This window comes from Charadrius vociferus, unplaced genomic scaffold, assembly GCF_000708025.1.
Source record: "Charadrius vociferus isolate BGI_N301 unplaced genomic scaffold, ASM70802v2 scaffold333, whole genome shotgun sequence".
In the NCBI taxonomy this organism is placed as follows: Eukaryota; Metazoa; Chordata; class Aves; order Charadriiformes; family Charadriidae; genus Charadrius; species Charadrius vociferus.
In genome coordinates this window covers 704212-725423 of record NW_009647682.1, presented here as the reverse complement: position 1 = coordinate 725423, position 21212 = coordinate 704212, and the positions used below count along the sequence as shown (strand labels likewise).

Sequence of the window (21212 nt, the reverse complement as noted above, 5' to 3'; positions counted from 1 at the left end):
ATGTTAAGATGGAACTTCCTATGTTCAAGTTTATGCCCATTACCCCTCGTCCTATCACTGGGCACCACGGAAAAAAGAAAAAAGAAGAGAAAAAAAAAAAAAGAGGGGGGAAGAAAAGAAAATAACTTCCAAGGTCCCAAGGCCTGGCGGGCTGCGAGCGGGAGGTCGGAAGCAAATCGATGGCACTTTGCAAAGCTTAAATTCCAGCAGGCGCTTTGCGGCTGCGACAAAGGGAGATGTTTTAAAGGACACGGAGCAGTTCAGACCATGAACGGGAGGCCACACTCACGCAGCACAACAGGATTTTTGTTGTTTGCTCATAAGCCTGTTTGGAGCTGCGAGAAGGCGACACGGAGCTGGTGTAATGCGCATTCATTCGAAGGAGCGCTGGGAATTGAGGAGGAGGGGAGCGGAGCTGGGAGGAGAGGAAAAAGGGTGGGGAGAGCCCGTACCTCTCCCAGCAAACTTCCAGCCAGCTCTCGGCCGGGCTGTGCGGCCACTGCACGAGCCAGCTCACGGGAAAGTCGCTCTCTGCAGCGTCTCGGCGTCAGCAAAGGCGAGTGGATGTCCCTTGTGTCCCATCTCCATGAGCACATGGGAACGTTCATTGGAAAACTGCCCTCAAACACGCAGTGGGTGCACTGGTTTCACAGCTCTCATCCACCAAACACACTCTTGCAACCATGAGGTTGCAAATCGACATTTTTCTTTGCTGGAAAAGCATCAGCCCAGGTACCTGCACCGGACCAGTTCCAGTAAGGCAGCGTTGACGGACCAGCACCACCCCAAAGGATGTGTCCTCTGCCAGAGTCATTCGCACCCACCCGCACCCACCGCTGACCGCGGGAGCCTGGAGTTGGCCCAGCGGCAGCGCACCTTCCGCTCCAGCTCCACAGGCTGCCTCATCACGGAGCACTTCCTGAAAGAATATCATAGAATCATAGAATGGTTTAGGTTGGAAATGACCTCGAGGATCAGCGAGTTCACTTCAAGGGATGGGGCCTCAACAACCTCTCCGGTCAACCTGTGCCAGTGCCGTACCACCCTTAAAGGGAAAAACTTCTTCCTAATGTTTAATCTAAACCTGCCCTCTTCCAGTTTAAAGCCATTCCCCCTCATCCTATCACTACATGCCCCAGTAAAAAGTCCTTCCCCAGCTCTCCTGTAGGCCCCCTTTAGGTACTGGAAGGGGCAATAAGATCTCCCTGGAGCCTTCTCTTCTCCAGGCTGAACCCCCCCAGCTCTCTCAGCCTCGCCTCATAGGAGAGGTGCTCCAGCCCTCGGATCATCCTCGTGGCTCTCCTCTGGACATGGTCCAGCAGGTCCATGTTGTTCTTACATTGGGGACTCCAGAGCTGGATGCAATACTCCAGGTGGGGTCTCATATCTCTCTGTTGATCTGAAATGTTGCCCCTTTTTTGCACCCTGATTGGCAACCGTGTAATTTAGCTGACACAGGTAGCTGGGGAAGGGTGCTCGGCACGGCAGCTGCACTGATTTCTCCTGCCGTCCGGCATCTTCGCTCTCCAGGGGCGATGCGGCATCGCAGTGTGACCACGGAGAGAGGGAATCGGTGCTGCTAGATTGTCCTTCTCTAAGAAAGTCACTTTGAGATCAGGTTTCTACTTACCACGAGGAAGGAGGGGACTCATTATTCCCTGACTGCAGGAGTTTGGCAGGGGGGTGGGTTACAAAGTTCAGAGAGAGGTCTAATTCTGCCTGGCAATATTTCTGCATTCCCTTTTAAAGGTATGGAAATGAAGCGCAGACACACACGGCGGCAGCGGCAGGCACCCCGCAGGGCGAGGAGGCCGTGGCAGGACCTTGATCTTCCAAGCCTCCATCTGTTGCACTCATCACCCTCCACCTCTCCACGTGGGCTGGAGCCCGACTCCGCCGCACAGCGACCAGGTAATTCAGACATTTCAAATGCATATTTATAGACCTCGCGCACACGGGTTATCCTTTCGCACGGGTCTCGGTTTCTGGGGTTTCAAAACAGTAAGTGAAACCGGGCTAACCCGTGTGGCCACCAGCGGTGTCTCAATCGCAATTACAAGGCGGACAAAGCCCGGCTTAGTCACCAAGGTGGGGTTAAACAGCTCTAAACCGCAGGGTTTGGCTTCCCCTCCCATCCAGTCCTAAATGAACCGTTCCCGCATCCCTGCACAGTCACGTTTCTGCTGAGGAGGGGTGAGAAAGCTCCAAGATCAACATTTCAGCACAGAACTTGCAGCCCGAGCCCCAAACCAAAACAAAACCTGAGCTTTCTATTCCCTACTAATTAAAAGTTAATTAGTCATCCAGTGCAGATGCCTCACAGATTGACAAAACACATCTTGGTGGACAATAACTCCTTTTAAAGAGAAGGGGTGGCATGAGAATTAGTGTTCTTATTAGCCAGGAGAAAGACAGCAGAATGAGATGCAATATGGCAAAACGCACCGGGATTCATCATTATTTCAACAAAGGTGCCTAATTTATGGGTTTCTTCCTACCATTTTGTATGGTCTACTTCCAAGCATTCCCCTGCGTAAGTATGAAATCCGACTCTTTGCAGCGCTTTTGTCCTCACATCCTCATGTTTGTAGTGCATGGGGTCGTGGTTCAGACCTGACTGTTTCTGCCCGTGAAGGGTATTCCTCAGTCAGAACCAGCAGCCCGGTCGGGGCTGTGGAATCACAGAATCGTTACTGCTGTTACGACCTTTAAGATCATCGAGTCCAACCGTTATCTAACTCTACCGGGCCCACTTCTAACCCATGTCTCTGAGCACCATATCTAGATGGCTTTTAAATACATCCAAGGATGGCGATTCCACCCCTTCCCTGGGCAGCCTGTGCCTGTCTTCGATAACCCTTTCAGTGTAGAAGTTTTTCCTAATGTCTCACCTAAACCTCCCATGGAGCAACTTGAGGCTGTTTCCTCTCACCCTATGGGTTGTGACTTGTGAGAAGAGACCGACCCCCCCTCGCTACCCCCTCCTGTCAGGGAGCGGTGGAGAGCGAGAAGGTCTCCCCTCAGCCTCCTCTTCTCCAGGCTGAACACCCCCAGGTCCCTCAGCCGCTCCTCACCAGACTTATTCTCCAGACCCCTCACAGCTCCGTTGCCCTTCTCTGGACCCTCTCCAACACCTCCGTGTCTCTCTTGTCGTGAGGGGTCCGAAACTGAACACAGCACTTGAGGTGAGGCCTCACCAGTGATGAGCACAGGGGGACCATCACTGCCCCCGTCCTGCTGGCCACACTGTTCGCTCACGTTCAGCCAGCTGCTGACCAACACCCCCAGGACCTTTTCTGCTGGGCAGGAGCTGTGGCGCTGCCCAGTTTGCCGAGGAGTGTTTATACAGTTACCAGAAAGACAGGCAAAGAAAAATCATCCTCCAGGAGCATCTCCACAGCCGCTGGGCACAAACCCCTGCCATGCCCAGACTGATAACTTCACGCTGCAGCGTATTTCTGGGCAAAATCACCTTAAGAGTTTCTTCTCATCTTTGAGCACAGCAGCACAACTGTACTATAGTATAGCGCATTTCTTCACATTTATTTGAAATAGTGTATTTCCTGTACTTAGAGCCATGGTCTTGACTGTGATCGCTCTTTCCAGACACCTTTCCTTTCCTTTTCAGATGACCATCTTCTTTCTTCCTTCCTTTGGTAATGACACCTGTGTTTGTATCCAATTTTTTTAATTAGTGAGAGGGGCGGACCCATATCCAACAACATCATGTACCAGAAAGAGGACAAAGCCCTGAGCTAAATATTTGAGGGGAAAATATACAAACGCTCCTTTTATCTGTGTTGAAATATCTTCACCTACAGAACGTGACGCTGATAAAATATATTTAAGCAGCACTGTATCTTTCCAACCTGCAGTAGACAAAAATGGGAAACAGAGCTGGGAGTCAAAGCCAGAGGTGCAGAGTGACGCTCACGGGTGATGTGAGCCCACGGCATGTTCTCTGGGAGCGCAGAGAAGGAAAGGAGAAGCCCTCTTGGGAGACCAGAATTCTAATAAAACTTGAAGGATGAGGGAGAGTAGTTGGTATTTTTGGAATAAATTATCCCCAAACTATCTCCTCAAAGTCATAACTGTCATTCCTCACCTCCGGTTTACCACACTCCCTCGTACCTCACTGCGTTAATTCCCATTCAGCTGACTTCTTTCATCCGCAGCCAAACCCTCCTGTCCCCCCGCACAGCCACGCACTGAAGAGGATGTTGGCCTCTCCAGCCTCACAAGGCTCAGCTGATGGAGAGGCTGAGCTGAAGACATGAACTGGGGCCACACAGCACTGGGACGCTCTCCACACCACTTACCTTCCTGCAGAGCCTCCTTGGCTACATATGTGGAATCAAACACAGCAAGGGACCATTCCTGCCCACCAAGACGTTGGAAGGTCTCCGGCATTGTCTCTCGCCCTTGGCCAACCAACGCACAACCTGGGCGCTTGTGGGGACCGTTCCCAACAGGCGCTTTGGCCACAGCCACACCAAAGTGGAGGGTCAGAGGGTTCAGTGACGTGGATGAGCCTCCCTTGCCAGCTGGCCCCAGCGTGATTGAGGTATGGTGGGATGACCACACTCAGCCCTTGAGGACGGGGTCTCAATGGGGCCACAGCCCTTACTGCGACCCTCTCCCACCCCGGGCCAAGCCATGCAAGAACAACAGGGAGGTGGTGCAGGGACACAAGACATAAATTACATCCCAACTGGATAAGCAGCAAGAGGGAGAGGCTTGGAGCAACCTGGGCGAGTGGGAGGTGTCCCGGCCCAGGGCAGGGGAGTGGAACTAGATGATCTTTAAGGTTCCTTCCAACCTAAACCATTCTACGATTCTATGTTTTCCTTTTTCCTGAGACCATTTCACTCACTTTCCTTTGAGGAGCAGAGAAACCCCCCAAATTGCTTAATGTGAGTCCAGACGCCGCCGGGACCCCCGTCCACAGAGCTCGGCTGTCTCCTAGTCCATTAAGAACCCTTCTCAGCCCTCACTTCTGAATTTCCCACCTGCAGGAGGAGAGCGTGCTGTTTGTGTGTTGAGTCATGTTCCAGTCCAGGGAAACACTGAAATATGTAATTCATTTTTTATGCAAGACTTAAATCAATTCTAAAGCCACATTTATTCATATGACACTTCTCTGGAGAAACAGAGCGAAATACTCTCCTGGCAGTTGTTTCCAAGAGCCAGGCTACGAAGCCACTACATGCCCATAAAATAATTGTTCTGGGTCTAAAGTAGTTCTGTAAAAAATCCAGAGAAACTTAATTTAAACATGAAAACCCCATTAACTATTGAACTATTGACGCGAGAACAGAGTCAAGATTAGATTTCCCAAGGCTTTTACGTTACTGGACCGGCATACAAAACTGAAATCCATAGTGTAAGAGTACTGTACCTCTCTTTTGTAATAACATTTATACTAGGGGCGAAGTTTAATAAATCCTGTGGCTCAGGATGTCCTATATTTGTGATTATTTAAGCACAATTTAATCATTGCGCAAATGATGCGCAGTCTTCGCACACACTAAATGGTACCACAGCTTTGTACCTGCAAGAGTTTCTCGCTTGCCTTGCGCTTGTATCCTGGTACGTCCAAGGGAGAGACGAGCGTTGTGATTCGCAAGGGAAAAGCCCTTGATCAATCTGAGATTGGGTCTGACAAGCCAGAAAAGCCGTTTTGTTCGAACCCGCGGGGCTCCACAGTCAGCCGGAAGGCTGCAGTACCGGGGGTTACCGCACCTCCAGTACCTGCACACCAGTTGCTTCTTCCTCTACATGGGATCTCGCAGCAAAAAGTCTCTAGAGTATCACCAAACAATTTGGAAAGGACTTCACCCGCAAAGAAAAGGCTGAATCTCGTTAACCCTCCTGCTCTCACACCTTTATCCACTGTACCTATCACTTTTTGAGCAAAGAAACTCTGCTGGTTCTGTAGGGAGACAGCACTTCAGTACACAATGAGCGGGTTTGGAATGCGCAGCGCTGTTACTTAACCCAGGGGATGTGATGAAAAGCTGGTCTTTAAAAGTTGTAATAATAAAACTTCTTTTTCCGTACAGCTAACTCTCTATTATCTACGAACTGCAACCCGGCTTGCAGATACACTGTCCGAATCCGGAGGGCTGAAGAGCGGCTGCCGTTGTGTGGGACACCGCAGGGTCAAAGCTGCAGCAGCAGTATTCACCGTAACACCCAACCTGCTATTATTCTGGATAATGAAAAGTTGATTGAAAATACACGCTGCATAAAAACCACTTTAAAACACTGTAAATAAATCACTTTGTGAAATTATACGCAACCTTTAACAGGTTCAATTATAGCTTCGCAGGGTTTATTTAGAACTGAAAAAGGCAGTGACGGTTATGTTCGGCAACAGAAGGCTGAAGGGCTGTAGCAAAGAAATTATTGGTCAGGCAATAAGCTGTGCTGTAAACGTGATGTGAAGGCACTGCAGCAGTTTGCCATAAATGGAATCCAAATGGTAGAAGTGAACAGGCTTTCCTCTGCAGTGCACTGAGGAGGATTCCCATGAGCAGAGCCGGCGTTAGTCTCGCAGATAGGAAGCAGAAGGAAAGGATCTTCCTCTCCTCCCAAACACACACACAGCAGCTGCCAGTTTGTAACTGCACCGAGAGCATCACGCTTCCACCGCTTTTTATTCCCATCACTAAATTTATCAGGAAAAGGCTGGAAGCTACACCCATGAGGTGCACCTGGATTAGCATTAAGCGGTACAAGCAGATAATTTTAATCTGGGCTGGGAACAGCACATCTTAAATGTAAAACTTCAGGGTTCTTTTCTTTTTGCTTTCTTATAAATATAAAAAAATAAAAAGCAGTAGTGAAGAGAGTTTAAAAAGCACCATTCTCAGCACAGAAACGTCATGTCAGCACCTGTAAGTGTCAAACTATGCATGCAGGGGAAAAGTCTTCCAGCAGTTCTGTGGAGAAGAGTTGAGTTCTTGGAAGAAACAGATGAGATGTCTCAGACACTCAAACCCAGCGTTTCTAGCAGGACGAGCAGAGGTGTTCACGGACACCGCTGGGGACCTCCCGAACTGCAGAGGCTCAGAACGGAATTTAAAGAGAAGACTGCAGATGAGGGAGAAGGATCTCATTATCCTGAGTGCATCATCTCCAGACGGGACGATAGCGAGAGGTTACAGAAACGGACGGCAACGGTAGCAATAATCAGCAGCAATAAAACAATGCTGCAGCAACAGACTCCCGTTAGCGGGAGACAGATGTGGCCGTGACTGCTTTGCCAAAAATAAATGTCTCTGAGACCACAGATTTGATTCCATTCAAGGCTGTAAACGCAACCACAGCTCCAAACCCAGAGGCCTGGGGCGACCCCAGCACCACGCATTTTCCTGTCGTAGTCCTCATGATGTCTGTGCACCAGCGGGAAGGCTCATGTCTACAATTTGCCTCATGCCCACCCAAAACCCAGCTCTGCTTTTTCACAGTCAGGCTTCTTTCCTGAACTCAACACCAGGTTTCGTTCAAAAAAAAAAATCCCCAAACCAGCATTGCAGCCAGCTCTGGAGCCCCCAACATAGGAAGGACATGGACCTGGTGGAGCGGGGCCAGAGGAGGGCACGGAGATGCTGGGAGGGCTGGAGCCCCTCTGCTGGGAGGACAGGCTGGGAGAGTTGGGGGGGTTCAGCCTGGAGAAGAGAAGGCGAAAAAGGGGAGAGCTCAGAGCCCCTCCCAGTGCCTAAAGGGGCTCCAGGAGAGCTGGGGAGGGACTTTTCACAAGGGCATGGAGTGATAGGACAAGGGGGAATGGCTTCAGACTGGAAGAAGGGAGATTTAGGTTAGATATGACGAGGAAATTCTTTCCTGTGAGGGTGGTGATCCCCTGGGGCAGGTTGCCCCGAGAAGCTGTGGCTGCCCCATCCCTGGAGGTGTTCAAGGCCAGGTTGGACGGGGCTTGGAGCAACCTGGGCTGGTGGGAGGTGTCCCTGCCCAGGGCAGGGGGGTGGAACTAGATGGTCTTCAAGGTCCCTTCCAACCCAAACCATTCTATGATTCTACGATTCTATAAATCTGGAGAGACGCTTTCCAGTCTACTCAGTTGAGTTTAGAGCAGTGCTCACACCAAAAATCAAGTGATTTCATCCAGTTACTACCATTAGGGATCAAGTAGGGTTAGACCATAATATTTTCCAGCCGAGGCTGTTCAGCAGTTGTGCTCTGCAAGCGTTCACTGGCAGGTTCCCTCTCCCTCGACCCACCTTTCCTCCAAAGGATGAAGAACACAACCCCGTGAGGTTAGGGAGGAGGAATGCAGCAGAAATTTGAAAGATATTAACAGGCCATGTCAGGGAAACTGGGAAAGCAAACGCGCATATAAGAACCAGATGTACACAGAGCTATTTCAAGCTAAGGGACTTTCCAAAATATGACATAGAGAAATAGAAATCTCGGGGCACTCACAACAGAGTCATGATCCATTTTGCTCTTTATCTAAATTCATCACATTCTGCGTCCCTCCCACCCGCCCCAGCCGCTCCACGGCTATAAAAACCTTTCTGTTAGCTCGGCTGGGGAAGCAACACAAGCCAATATTCTAGTGCCACTGGCCGAACAGATGCATAGCTTCAACACATTGCTATCTAACTATGTTGAAAGCCTATTTCTGGCCCTCCTTCAACAGCAGCAGATTGTGGTGCAGAAGGTTACGTTCACTCCCAAGGATGAAATCTAGAAGCAATGAAAAAAAGCCTATATATATATATATATTTAAAAAACCCCAAACAACCACCACAACAGCGCCCAGCATTAGCTACGTGCTAGCTACCTGCTATAATGAGTAACCAAAATGTGCCGAGGCGTGAATTAAACCCAAGCTGGTGGGAAATTCCTGCCAGGAAGGGGTTTTGCAGCTTAAGGATTCTGCATCTTCACCTACCAAATAATGAAGTAGCTTCTGCCAAATAATGTTACTTCTAGCAGGGAAACTCCATGTCCAAAAGCAAAAAACTAACGATGACTTTCCAAATACGAGGCTTTTTCTGAGGAGAAGCATGTGGGAGGATGTAAACTCAGAACAAAAAGTGACCTTTTAGAGACAAGAGGGACAAACACCATCGCCACACTTGAATCACTGGAACACACCGCTTTTCCTACAGCGGTAGTTTCCAACGGGTATTTTATTGCCAGGGAATTTGACTTCAGTTTTCCAAACAAATTTAGATTACTCTTCAATTCCCTGTTAGCCATCTGGCAATACAGCTTCTGCTTTTCGCTCCTTCTGGGCATATCTGGGAGATAAATCACTCACTACATAAACATGGGACTGCCCCACTCTGCACAGTACGTCCAGGCAACGCGGACCATCGCCTTCGCAGGGGCTGCACTACAAAGCGCCATTCACCGGCCAACGGGTGCGAGGGGCCAGAAAGGAGCGCATTGGGGTCGCTCCTGCGGAAGCCATCTCCTCTCGCCCACGCAATATTCACCTGCTCCCGAAGGCAGACAACATGTCAACACGACATGGCCGTTAAGGGCTGCCCAGACGTCTACTGCTGGATGCAGGAATTTTACTCCAGCGGATCAGATTTTTTTTTGGAGGATGTCTTCCAGCCCATCAGGAGAGGCATCCTCCCCGCAGCCTGCTGGATGACTGACAACGAAGTACGAGCATCGGCTCCCAGAGGGGCAAAGAACCTGCTCTAAGTAGTTTAGCAGTTAGAGATATTTTTCCTTTCCATAATTTTGAGCATGTCACGATGAGATAGTTTGACAGTTTCAAACAAAAATTGACACGATGCTCCATTACATATATGCGCAAACAGATGCTGCTAACCTTTTAAAAGTCAAAAATTATAAAAACAAGTAGACATAAAACAACAGTTAGATTTATTCTGTCTTTGGGACGTGGTCCAGGGAGCAATGCTGTTCCTCAGGCCAACGGGTGTAGGCTAACGGCCGCACTGAACGTGACCGGTCCTGTCTCCTGTAGCGGCTGTGCTGTATCCGCACTGCACTGGAGGTGGGAGATGCCTACACGCAGCGCTCGTCCCGCTGCCACCCTGTCTGTCCCACTGCTCCTAGTCCCTTCTGGGAAGAAAGCAAAAGGATCCTGGGAGACCCGTTTGATAGCTGCCACGTCGGCGAAGGGACAGGACATTGGGGTGAAATGGGATCATGTGAAGTGACTGCCCCGGTCTCCCCGCAACGCCAGCAAACGCCAAGGCAGCTGCTGGGCATCCGATGCATCGCCAACCCCAGCGCCAGCGCCGCAGGAGAGATCACTTGCTGACAACTGAGAAAGATTAGTCACCTCGGACTACGCCGAAATTCCGCGAGTAATTGACTAAACAAGAAGTTAAAGCATAAAGTTACCTTAAATAGTTACGCATCTGTGACCTTGTAAACCATTCCTGGAGGACTCGCTATTTTGCTTCATCTTCCTGGGACTCGCAGATCAGATTTTAGCTGGTTTTGTGTTACTCATCTCCATCTCCACCATGGACACTGCTTCACATTACACCTTCCTAATTCAGTAGCTTGATGAATTAGAGGAATTAACCGGAACGCATTTAGCTGTAACCCTGTAGTGCACGTAGCCGACTGGGACTGCTGGGCTTTAAGCATAAACAATATGTTTTCCCAGAGCTGTAAACAGGAACTGGGCAGCCACGCTGACGATTTAAATGCTGTATCAACAGGGATGGTAGACAGCAAGTCTGATGCCCTTCTCAAAACATTAAGGTTAAGAAGAAGCAACAGAAGCACGTTCGGCTGGAGAAGTCGTGAGGCAAATCATCGGTGCATATGTGAAAATTTTTTGTAGAGATATTTGCAGAATGCATTTATGTTTCTGTAGAGTCTTCCTCCTCCACCTCCCAAAGAACTCAAGGCACTACAAACACAATAAAACCATTCTTCACCATATTTAAAGCTCGATGGCAAAACGTTAGCTCATGCTCTTGCAGCAATTTTCTGCTGTTTTAGACTCAACTTTATATTGCTTGCTATACACGGATTAAAGATCTCCTTTCCTCGCAGCACCCACAGGCCATTATAGCATTTTGTTTATAAACAGGGCTAAACAAGCCAACCTCTCACAGCCTTACTTTACATATAATTAAATGCTCCATCATTTAACTATAGTCACGCAAGTGACGCACAGTACCACCTCCGTTACCCTGGCCGGGGGCCAGATGGCTTCCCTCCCACGTCACGCCGCATCTCTGCTAGAAGTAAATATTCAAGGGTAAAACCAGGGAAAAACACTTGCATCCTCGTCCCCAGAACGGGACCCTGGGCTAGAAGCAATAAGGCATAGGCTGAAGGGTGCCATACAGCGCTATCTAGATTAAAAGATTTTACTTTCTTATCAGCCAGCAAGAAGTTCACCTATTTTGTTCCCTTTTACTAGTCAACTCGCCCTTCTATCTCAGCAAAACAGCGCAGCCCGTGCAGACATACCTTACCATATTAGGCAATCTGAGTCCAGAAAGTGGAGGACTCGGAGCCTTCCTTCGCTTAAAAAGACAGTCCCCGGGCACGTTGGCAGCCTGCGCAGCACCGCGCTCCAGCGCACCGCAGCGGGAAGGAGGGCAATGCACCAGTGGGATGGGGGGAGTCGCTGGGACTCCCATGGCTCCCAAGGCGTACCGCCTGGCCACGGCAGGCAAGTCAGGAAACACTAACTAAAGCCGTTTGGGATCTTTTAGTCGTTTATCAAATCCATCTTTTAGAAAAAGACAAACAGCATGATTACAGAAGCTAAACTGGAAGTCTCTGTGGAAGATAAAATGCCACTAAAAGCAAAAACAGGTGAACAAGAGAACATACCAAAATCAGGATTCCTGAGTTGCAACGCTGAAACAGCTATAACATTAAGACATTTAGTTTGCGGGAGGAGTTTTCCAGTTCATTGGTCTTCCCTTAGAATCCGTGGAATCAAGCTTAGAAATTCAGTCCTTCTAAGACAGAGATTTCGTTTTTATTAGTATCCAGTTGCACTTGGTGATTTCATGTTAATAGAATAATTAGGCAGAACACGTAACATTTACAAAATAGAGTGGGCTTGAATGGTGTTTTGCAGAATTTAAAATACTCATGTTTCGTAAATTGAAGTACAGGGAGACAAGAATGGAGCCTATTCAATACACTTGCTGTGAGTGTAATCCATAATCACACGTTTCAGTGTTATTCCTGCATAGGAGTTAATTCCATTAATGTGTCTGGGTTTTATACTGAGCTATACAGACTGTCCTAGAGGAGGTTCATGAGAACAGACTTTTTTCTTTTGACGCTTTTACTGCCCAGAAATTGTTACTTTACCAGCCTGACACTCAGAGCATTTCTCTGTATTTAAAGCTTTCCCTCGATGAACTATCTAACACACGGGTGAGGCACATTTGTAACGCCACTAAAGAGAAATGCAAGCAGATAAAATTCTTTAAATGATTACAAACATTTTTCTACCTCTGTTATGTACGGTATTTCATTTAAAATACACGTTTCTTCCAAATTTATTCCCAATTTCTCCTGCTGTGTAATAGCAATGGCAGAAGTCAGGTGTAAGTCGAGGCCAGAAGAGCCAGGGATAAGGAAAACCTCTCCAAAGTGTAACATCGGACCATTCCCTTCAGTCTTCATCATCATCCTTCAAATGCCGCATCCCAAACAGACCCACCGATCCACATCTTCACCGACTGCGCTGTATCCACACTCGCTGGCCCCACCACGACTGAATTCCCGCTGACGTCCCTCAGTCCCGGGCTTGCAGGGAGCAGGAGAGGGTTCCCAATGCCAGCCAACCCCCACTGCTCAGCCCGGACTAACAGGGTCCTTCGCACTCTCACCATTTTTACTTTCTGAGAAACGGAGACGAGACTGCAGCCAAAGTTTTTTCCCCATCTCTGGTCTGAGCTCGGGCCACCCCAAACCAAACAAATCCTTCCCAGTGGAACCAGGCAAAAACCCTCTCCTAAAGCTGCCTCCCCAGAGGCTTTTTTCCGGCTGAAGTCCTTGTGCCCTTGAACATTTATTCCACAATAAAACTTTGTCTGCTCTTCCAACTTTTCACAGTGCATCCGAGCAGTCCGCAACACAAGGAGAAAGGCGGGGTTGGTAGCAGCACACACGAAGGTTGCCTGAAACATCCTATTACGAGACCGCGCGCTGTTGCCTAAAACTCAGCCAAAGTGTCTGGGCTGGTTTCCCACGCTGGTGCTCATGAGCTTCAGCCAAAAGAATTCATCCACTTCTGAGAATTAGAACAACATGTATTTGCTCTTTTTTTTTTTTTCCCCTTCAAAAATGGCATTTACCTTTCCTTTGCTTAAACTTCAGTGCTGCAGAGTTTGGAGGAAGGAATTGGAGCAGGGCTTGAAAATGAAAATTCTCCTAATATCAGCCAAGAGAGGAACACTGGAGGGAAAAAATAACTACTCACATAAAATCAGGAGAATCTTTGGGGGTCTGCAACCAAAACGGGACACTTCAGTGTGTTCAAGTTCACCACTCTGATGGTGACATCTGATGTTCTAGAATTATTATTATTATTGATGAATTAATGATTATTAATTGTACTTCCTGCTTGGCACTAGACCTGCAAGCAAGGGGCTGCTCCATGATTCTTGCCAAACCGACGGCCAGTTAGCAGGACAGAAAGCTCTCTGATTTGGATGGCCAATAAACCAGGGAAGACATGTACGGCATGTCAGGGCATGTAGTGATTAGGGCATGGAGTGACAGGACGAGGGGGAATGGCTATAAACTGGAAGAGGGCAGGTTTAGATTAAACATTAGGAAGAAGTTTTTCCCTTTAAGGGTGGTGAGGCACTGGCACAGGTTGCCCAGAGAGGTTGTTGAGGCCCCATCCCTGGAGGTGTTCAAGGCCAGGCTGGACGTGGTCTTGGGCAACCTGGGCTGGTGGGAGGTGTCCCTGCCCATGGCAGGGGGGTTGGAACTCGATGATCTTCAAGGTCCTTTCCAACCTAAACCAATCTATGATTCTATGACTGACCAAGTGACGTGACGCTGGAGGCGTGCCATAAAGAAAATGAAATGGAAACTGGATAAAAACAAGAGGACTGGGAGAATGGGAAAACCAGCCCCAGAGTGAAAGGAGAGTCTCAGCCATGGTCTGACGTACGTGAGGTGCGTAAGAAAAGAAGGGACTGCTGCCACAGAGCACGTGCACAATGGGACCAAGGGAACGGAAGGGAAGTTGCTCTGCTGTTAGATGGGAACCTGCAAGAAAATCGTGGGAAGGATAAAACAAAAGCATCACTTGCTATTTATTTTGCAGAAAAACAGAATCATTAATTGTAAGAGACTGGGCGACCCGGAATTTTTGGGCAGGAACATGTGGTGGGTTCTTACGCAGTGCAGTTTACCCATTTACAAGAGCGGTGAGGGCTGTGCTCAACAGTTTCTAGTAATTTTAGGACTAGACTCTAAGAAGCCTCCAAACCTGAAGCCTCAGATACTCTTTTGTCTTAATTTAGCTAATCTGGGACAGCTTCCCAGAACAAGACATTCCCAGCAAGTCCACAACACGACTGCTGGAAACAAGGTGTCCCTATTTATTATTATTATTATTATTATTAAAGTTGTGGCAGTCCGGTGAAGTTCCCGCTGACTGGAAAAGGGGAACCATAACCTCCATTTTCAAAAAAGAAAAGGAGAATTGAGGAACTACAGGCTGGTCAGTCTCACCTCTGCGCCCGGCAAGATCACGGAGCAGATCCTCCTGAAAACTCTGCTAAGGCACATGGAAAATGAGGTGACTGCTGACAGCCAACATGGTTTCACCAAGGGCAAGTCATGCCTGACAAATTTGGTGGCCTTCTACAAGGGGGTTACAGCGTTGGTGGATCAGGGGAGAGCAACTGACAACATCTACCTGGACTTGTGCAAGCATTTGACACTGTCCACGCGGCATTCTGGTCTCTAAACTAGAGAGACATGGATTTGATGGATGGACCAGTCAGTGGAGAAGAAATTGGCCGGATGGTCGCAGTCAAAGAGTTACAAGCGGGCAGACGGTAACTACAGGGTGTGCGGCCTTGGTGAATGCGGCACTGTCGGTCGTGAACTGGGGTGATCGATGGCTGACGCGAGAGGAAAGCCTGCCGAGGGCAGGAGCCGCTCTGCGCCCCTCTCATCTCAGCCCAAATTCCCTTTCTAGTTTAGGAGTGACTCTGAACTACACTCACGAGACTGGAAACTACAGTGACAGTGTCCCTGGAAGCCAGGACAGACCGTCAGTTCTTCCAGCCCTGGGTAATACGGGTGGAGGGTTTGGCTTCCAGCAGACAAAAAGGCTCATTCAGCACATGGAGCCGTACAGATACTCACTCTAAAACGTTTGGAATAGCTTTTCTTAAGAGTACAATATCACTATTCCAAACACTGCAGTGATTTCAAAAATCCTTATCATACCTATGTATCTCTCTTTATCTCTCACACATACCTATATACGCACATAATGCTGGAGCCCCTCTGCTGGGAGGAGAGGCTGGGAGAGTTGGGGGTGTTCAGCCTGGAGGACAGAAGGCTCCGGGAAGACCTTATAGCAGCTTTCCAGTATCTGAAGGGCACCTACAAGAAAGCTGGGGAGGGACGTTTTATAAGGGCATGGAGTGATAGGACAAGGGGGAATGGCTTCAAACTGGAAGAGGGGAGATTTAGACTAGATATTAGGAAGAAGTTTTTCCCTCTGCGGGTGGTGAGCCCCTGGGGCAGGTTGCCCCGAGAAGCTGTGGCTGCCCCATCCCTGGAGGTGTTCAAGGCCAGGTTGGATGGGGCTTGGAGCAACCTGGGCTGGTGGGAGGTGTCCCTGCCCAGGGCAGGGGGTGGAACTAGATGGTCTTCCAACTCTAACCATTCTATGATTTTATGATTCTATTATGATTACTTTTTACACGTTACAAAATATCCCTCCTTCAGTCTTACTGTGAGAGGACAGACATGTCAAAACAACTTTGAGGACAATAAATGGCTGAATCTTTCATGCAGGGTTAGGTGGAAGATTGAACGAAGCTGTGTACTGCTACGAACAGAAACTCTGTGGGAAGAGCTGGGCTACCCAAAGCAGGTGATGCTTCTGCAGGAAGGAATACTCAGCTTTTCACGGTGCAAAGCAAGCCCTGGGAAAGCAAAAGCTGGCACTGAAAGATAAGCACGTGCTAAAAGCCATCCCAGCCCCACATGAGTCTGTGGTCCCCACAAGGCCCACCGTGACTTTGCCCCATTTTGACCGAATATTGCAGAAATCAAAACAAAAATACACTCTGAAGAGCGTTACTGAAATTTTTCAGGAAAAAAAACCAGTTAACTTTTCAATCAAATGATGCTTCAATCACTCTACCGAATTGCAAAGTATGAGGAAAGCCTATCGTAAGCTCAACGTTTGCTGGCAAAGACTAAAGGTCACACAAGCAGGCTGACCCCTATCCAACCTTAGATTTGCTGTTTCTCCCAGGTCTTGCACATCATGCTTTAATGGTTTGGAAACGTATTGAGCTTTAACATCGTCAGAGTAAGTCATGTTGTCAGGCTCAAATGTGTTTTAGATAAAGACAAACAAAGGCTAAAGAAACCAAGGCAATTTGGAAGGACTCAATAATTATTATAAAAGGAAAGAAAGGGCCTCGAAGGATAATGAGGCTATTGCAAGAACAGGGCAACAATGAACAATCTTTCATGCATTGCTTGCCAAGACGATTTCCCGCAAGAAAACAAATCCATGAGGAGACAAGAGCGCAAATTTTAGACATACAAAACACACTGTCCAAAATAACCACGTCAGGGCGACTCTGAGATACAAGGTCGTGCTCCTTCCTCGGGACACCCGACAGCCACGCTCCCCAGCCAGCGCAGCTCCTGACAGCGCTCTCAGTAAGACACTCACCCCCGCTTCTGCTCCACTCCCTCCAGGTTTGAGAATTGCCTATGCAGCTCTTGAAGAGCCAACTTTTGAACTTAGGCCACTCTGTAGATATTCTCTGTCTTTCAGATGAGAAATCGGTGAGCGATTTGCTACTCAGAACGACCTCCCAGGTCATACTCAGCTCCTGAACAGAGCCTGAACTTCTCATATCAACAAAAGTAAAGCCATAGAAGACTTCTTGCCACCAACACTCAAGAGTGAAACACCAACTATTTAGACTGATGTTTTCACTTACCCGAGTTTCCTTCACCTCCTCATTTCCATCAACTTCATCATCATCCTAGAACGAAAAGCAAACAGTATAATTAGGCAGCCTTGGAGACAACGAAGTTTTATCACAGGAAGATAATGTATTGCTTTTGATTTGACATCAAAGCCAACACCAAGTCTTTCAAAAGAAATGCCTGTCTGGATGTTCTTGGCTGACTGTCAGACAAGGTTTGGTAACCTGATGGCCATTCAGAAGATCTTGGTACTGGCAACAGAATTACTCTCTTGAGATGGACACTGCAATTGGAATGCTCCTGAAGTCAAGTATGAGGAGTAACACTCCTTAATGTACTTAGGGAACAAACATGATACTTGGGAAGACTGCGTATCTGAAATGTTGACAAAACACGCATTTTCAGAGTATCATCCACTTCAATTAGACTCCAGAAGGAAAGACGAGTCATCCCAGATAGCCCGCACATACGCAGCCTCTCCGTATCCCACTGCCGCTTTGTAACAGCACCAGGGTTTCATGGAGCAATGCTAAACTACCATGGCACCACCTCTGCCTCCCTACGGAACTCAAGCTGTTTCAGCAGGTGTAGCTGCAGTTTCATAAAGAGACAACGGGGAAAAAAACCAAAACTCTGAGAAGTTTTTTCTGCCCCTGGTCGGGGCAATCCCAAGCACAAATCCAGGCTGGCGGGGAATGGCTGGAGAGCAGCCCTGAGGAGAAGGACCTGAGGGTGTTGGTGGATGAAAAGCTCAACATGAGCCAACAACGCGCAATCGCAGCCCAGAAGGCCAACCGTATCCTGCGCTGCATCAGAAGAAGTGTGGCCAGCAGGGCGAGGGAGGGGATTCTGCCCCTCTACTCCACTCTGGTGAGACCCACCTGGAGTACTGCATCCAGCTCTGGAGCCCCCAACATAGAAAAGACATGGAGTTGTTGGAGTGGGGCCAGAGGAGGCCACAAAGGTGCTGCAAGGGCTGGAGCCCCTCTGCTGGGAGTGTTCAGCCTGGAGAAGAGAGGGCTCCGGGGAGACCTTATTGTGGCCTTCCAGTCCCTAAAGGGGCTACAACAGAGCGGGGGAGGGACTTTTTACAAGGACATGGAGTGATAGGATGAGGGGGAATGGCTTCAAACTGGAAGAGGGGAGACTGAGATGACATATTAGGAAGAAGAGCAACCTGGGCTGGTGGGAGGTGTCCCTGCCCAGGGCAGGGGGTGGGACTCGATGACCTTCAAGGTCCTTCCCAACCCAAACTATTCTGTGATTCTGTGCAGTGCTTTGCTTTCTGCTCTGAAGCTACTAATATTGCTACAATGATCCAGTAGACAACTGGGGAAGCTGTAAAGCATTTAACTAAAAAAAAACAATAAGAAAAAAAAAATCACACTTGGCATGCAAGTGAAAAAATGTAAGAATCATTTGAATATAATAAAAAGGGGGTGTTTGCGGGAAGTCTTTCAATAGAAATTCTGAGGCTTCCAGCAGGGCCATTCAACTCATCTGTAACTCCAAATACTCAACATACCTACTGCTGCCACAGGGAAGACCACTGGGGGCTTTTTCCACTGTCTCGTGCTGGAAGCCTCTACCCCTGAGGTGGATGAAGAAGGCCGAATGCCCATAGCTGGGCTGGGATTGTTGCAGACTTCTTAACCACGACTTCATAATACTTACTCTCTCCTGAAAAAGGTGATCTGTTTTCCCCCTGAGTCTCTAGCCAAGGTTTGGAGGGCTGGATTTCTTCCCTCAGACTGAAGAAATCCTTTTGAAACCATGACTAAGAGAAACGGCCACGACACAGACAGCTCTTCTGCATTTATGCTGTGTGTTCCCTGGTGGTGGACAGGGGATCCAGACACAGGTTTTATTCCTCATTGTCTTCCTTTAGGGGGCCTAAATCAGAGCCAAATTTGGGCTCAGAGGAATTTGAAAATACTTCCAGTGGCTCGTGACCTTCTTCCAAAGAAACTAGACTTCTAACCTCTCTTCTCCCATGCGGGCTCTTTCACAATTCTGCAAGGATCGCACTATTTATGGCTTCCCAGAGCCCGCTGCTTGGGTTTTACACAGGCCAAACAGGAATGCGATTCCTTTGGAAGTGCCAGTCTGCAATAGAGTTGGAGAGGGAAGGACTAACGGGAAACCAACTGACGTGGAAAAAATGTGGAGCTTGGAATTGGAAGGAAATTCACCCCAAATATGACAGAACAAGTTTCTCCTCTCTAAGGAACTCAAACTTACATCTTTTGTCGAGAAAATGATGCCGGTGCCTCTTCGCCTCTCTTTTGGCCGCCGCCTCTCTCGGATTGACTGTTTGTTTGGAGATCTGTCGTCTAAATCCTGATCTTCACACTCTGGCCAAGCAAAGGAAGACTGCTTTGGTTTCAGTGATTTACATCTGTGCTTTTGCTACAGTACTGGGGCTCTTTTCAAGCTGATCAAGGTCATCTTGGCTTGTGTTGTATTACAAAGGAGTTATTAAACCAAATGAAATGGAATCTCAGCGCCCTACTACATCTGGTTACTCACACTTCTTCCTTTATCAGAGCCCACAGTGGTTACCCTAGCTGTCAGCTCTCCCCAAATCATCCCGCATTACTCCTATTATGAGGACAAACTGTACTAGTGGAATCACTACCCCCAGCTCTAAGATCTCAGTGCTCCATGGATTACTCTCTCATTTACTCACCCAAAATGGATGAGATCCTTTTATCCCTCTCTGTTACAAGCAATAGGCTGTAGCCCACATTAGGATTTCCATTTAAACAAACAACATTTGTCTGGTGAGACAGCAGCTCCCCATACCGCTCCCCTCAGAATTACAAGTAAACTTATTCTGTCTGTACATATCGAAAGGTCTAAAACTCATGAAAACCCCTGAGCTTTGGCTGTTCCTCATTCTCCTGGGTACGTACCATTTTTTTCCATCTCTGTGGCTGCACCTCTGAAGTCTGCTGGATTCACAGAGTCAAGACCCAGGTACTTATTTGTTCGGGTCAGGTATGAACTTGTATAAAGGAGAGGTGCTGATGTCGAAGGAGATACAGGTGTCGTAGGTTTGTCTGGCTGTACTGGGCACCTTAATCGCCGATAGACAGTCTATAAACAAAGAACCATGACAAAAAGTTAGTAGAATGAAGAGGAATAGCAGATTTGGCATTTCAGGGAACTGGGTAAGCTTTTAGAGTGTAATGTTTCCTGCACTGCTGCTGGAAGCGGTCAGTGACACCCGCCAGGTCAGGGTCATTCCATCAGACTGGGATGAATGTTAGAAGCATTGTACAGCTACAATGCGACAACACCTTCCCACTGCTGGGAAGTCTGGGATCAGTCTCTGTCCCTACAGCCAGTGGCAGGACAAATAAGCTATCTGATAGCAATGACTGATTTAGAGTAAAAAACCAGAAGCGATGGCAGGGGGGCAAACTGGTCCCTCTAACTTTCCATTACACACGGACCATCTGTGGAAAAACGCGAACACAAAGCCTCGGCCCAGGCTGCACAGCAAGGATGGATCCAGGCCACGTTTCTATCATGAGCCTTCTCCTTCCACTTTCTGTGATTTACACAGTTTTATTTTCTGGCAAGGGACAGCAAAGCGAAGTTCCCAGGGGAGAGCAAAGGAACAGCTAACCTCTAACACCTACACATCCCCATCGCTCGTGCAGATGGCGGAGGTGCGGCACTACTCCCCAGCCTGCCCTCCTTCCAGCCAGCCTGGCCCCCTCAAAATACACAGATCCCCCAAGGGATTTCTCCCGATCTCAGCTCTCCTAAATGGTTTCATTAACTCTGAAGCAGTGAGAAGCGAGGCCAGGAGGATCACCTCCTCATCTGTATTTCTGCTCCACCGTGACCGGGTCTCCTGCCTCTCGCTGCTCTCCTCGGCCGGCTCAGCGCTCCCGGATTTCTCGCTTTGCTGTTCCTGAGCTTGCCGCTCTGCCCGCGACCGGCTGAAGGTTCGCTCTGCCTCCTGAAGGTCTGTCAGCGTCACACCCTGCAGAGAGAGTGAGAGAGGTTTTTTACATTTATGCAATTAGATTTCAAGTCTTCCAGGTCAG

General features: G+C 48.5%; 1 protein-coding gene across 1 annotated transcript in view; it reads right to left on the bottom strand.

Moving 5' to 3' along the window:
- PPP1R12B (protein phosphatase 1, regulatory subunit 12B) overlaps positions 1-21212 on the bottom strand; it is a 65975-nt gene that overhangs the window by 30690 nt on the left and 14073 nt on the right. The window contains exons 3-6 of the mRNA XM_009881320.1: positions 20978-21148; positions 20067-20250; positions 19393-19505; positions 17163-17207 (exon numbers count right to left, since the gene is read on the bottom strand). Coding sequence (XP_009879622.1) covers positions 17163-17207; positions 19393-19505; positions 20067-20079 — 171 coding nt within the window. The 5' untranslated portion in view covers positions 20080-20250; positions 20978-21148. The remainder of the gene's footprint in view (positions 1-17162; positions 17208-19392; positions 19506-20066; positions 20251-20977; positions 21149-21212) is intronic.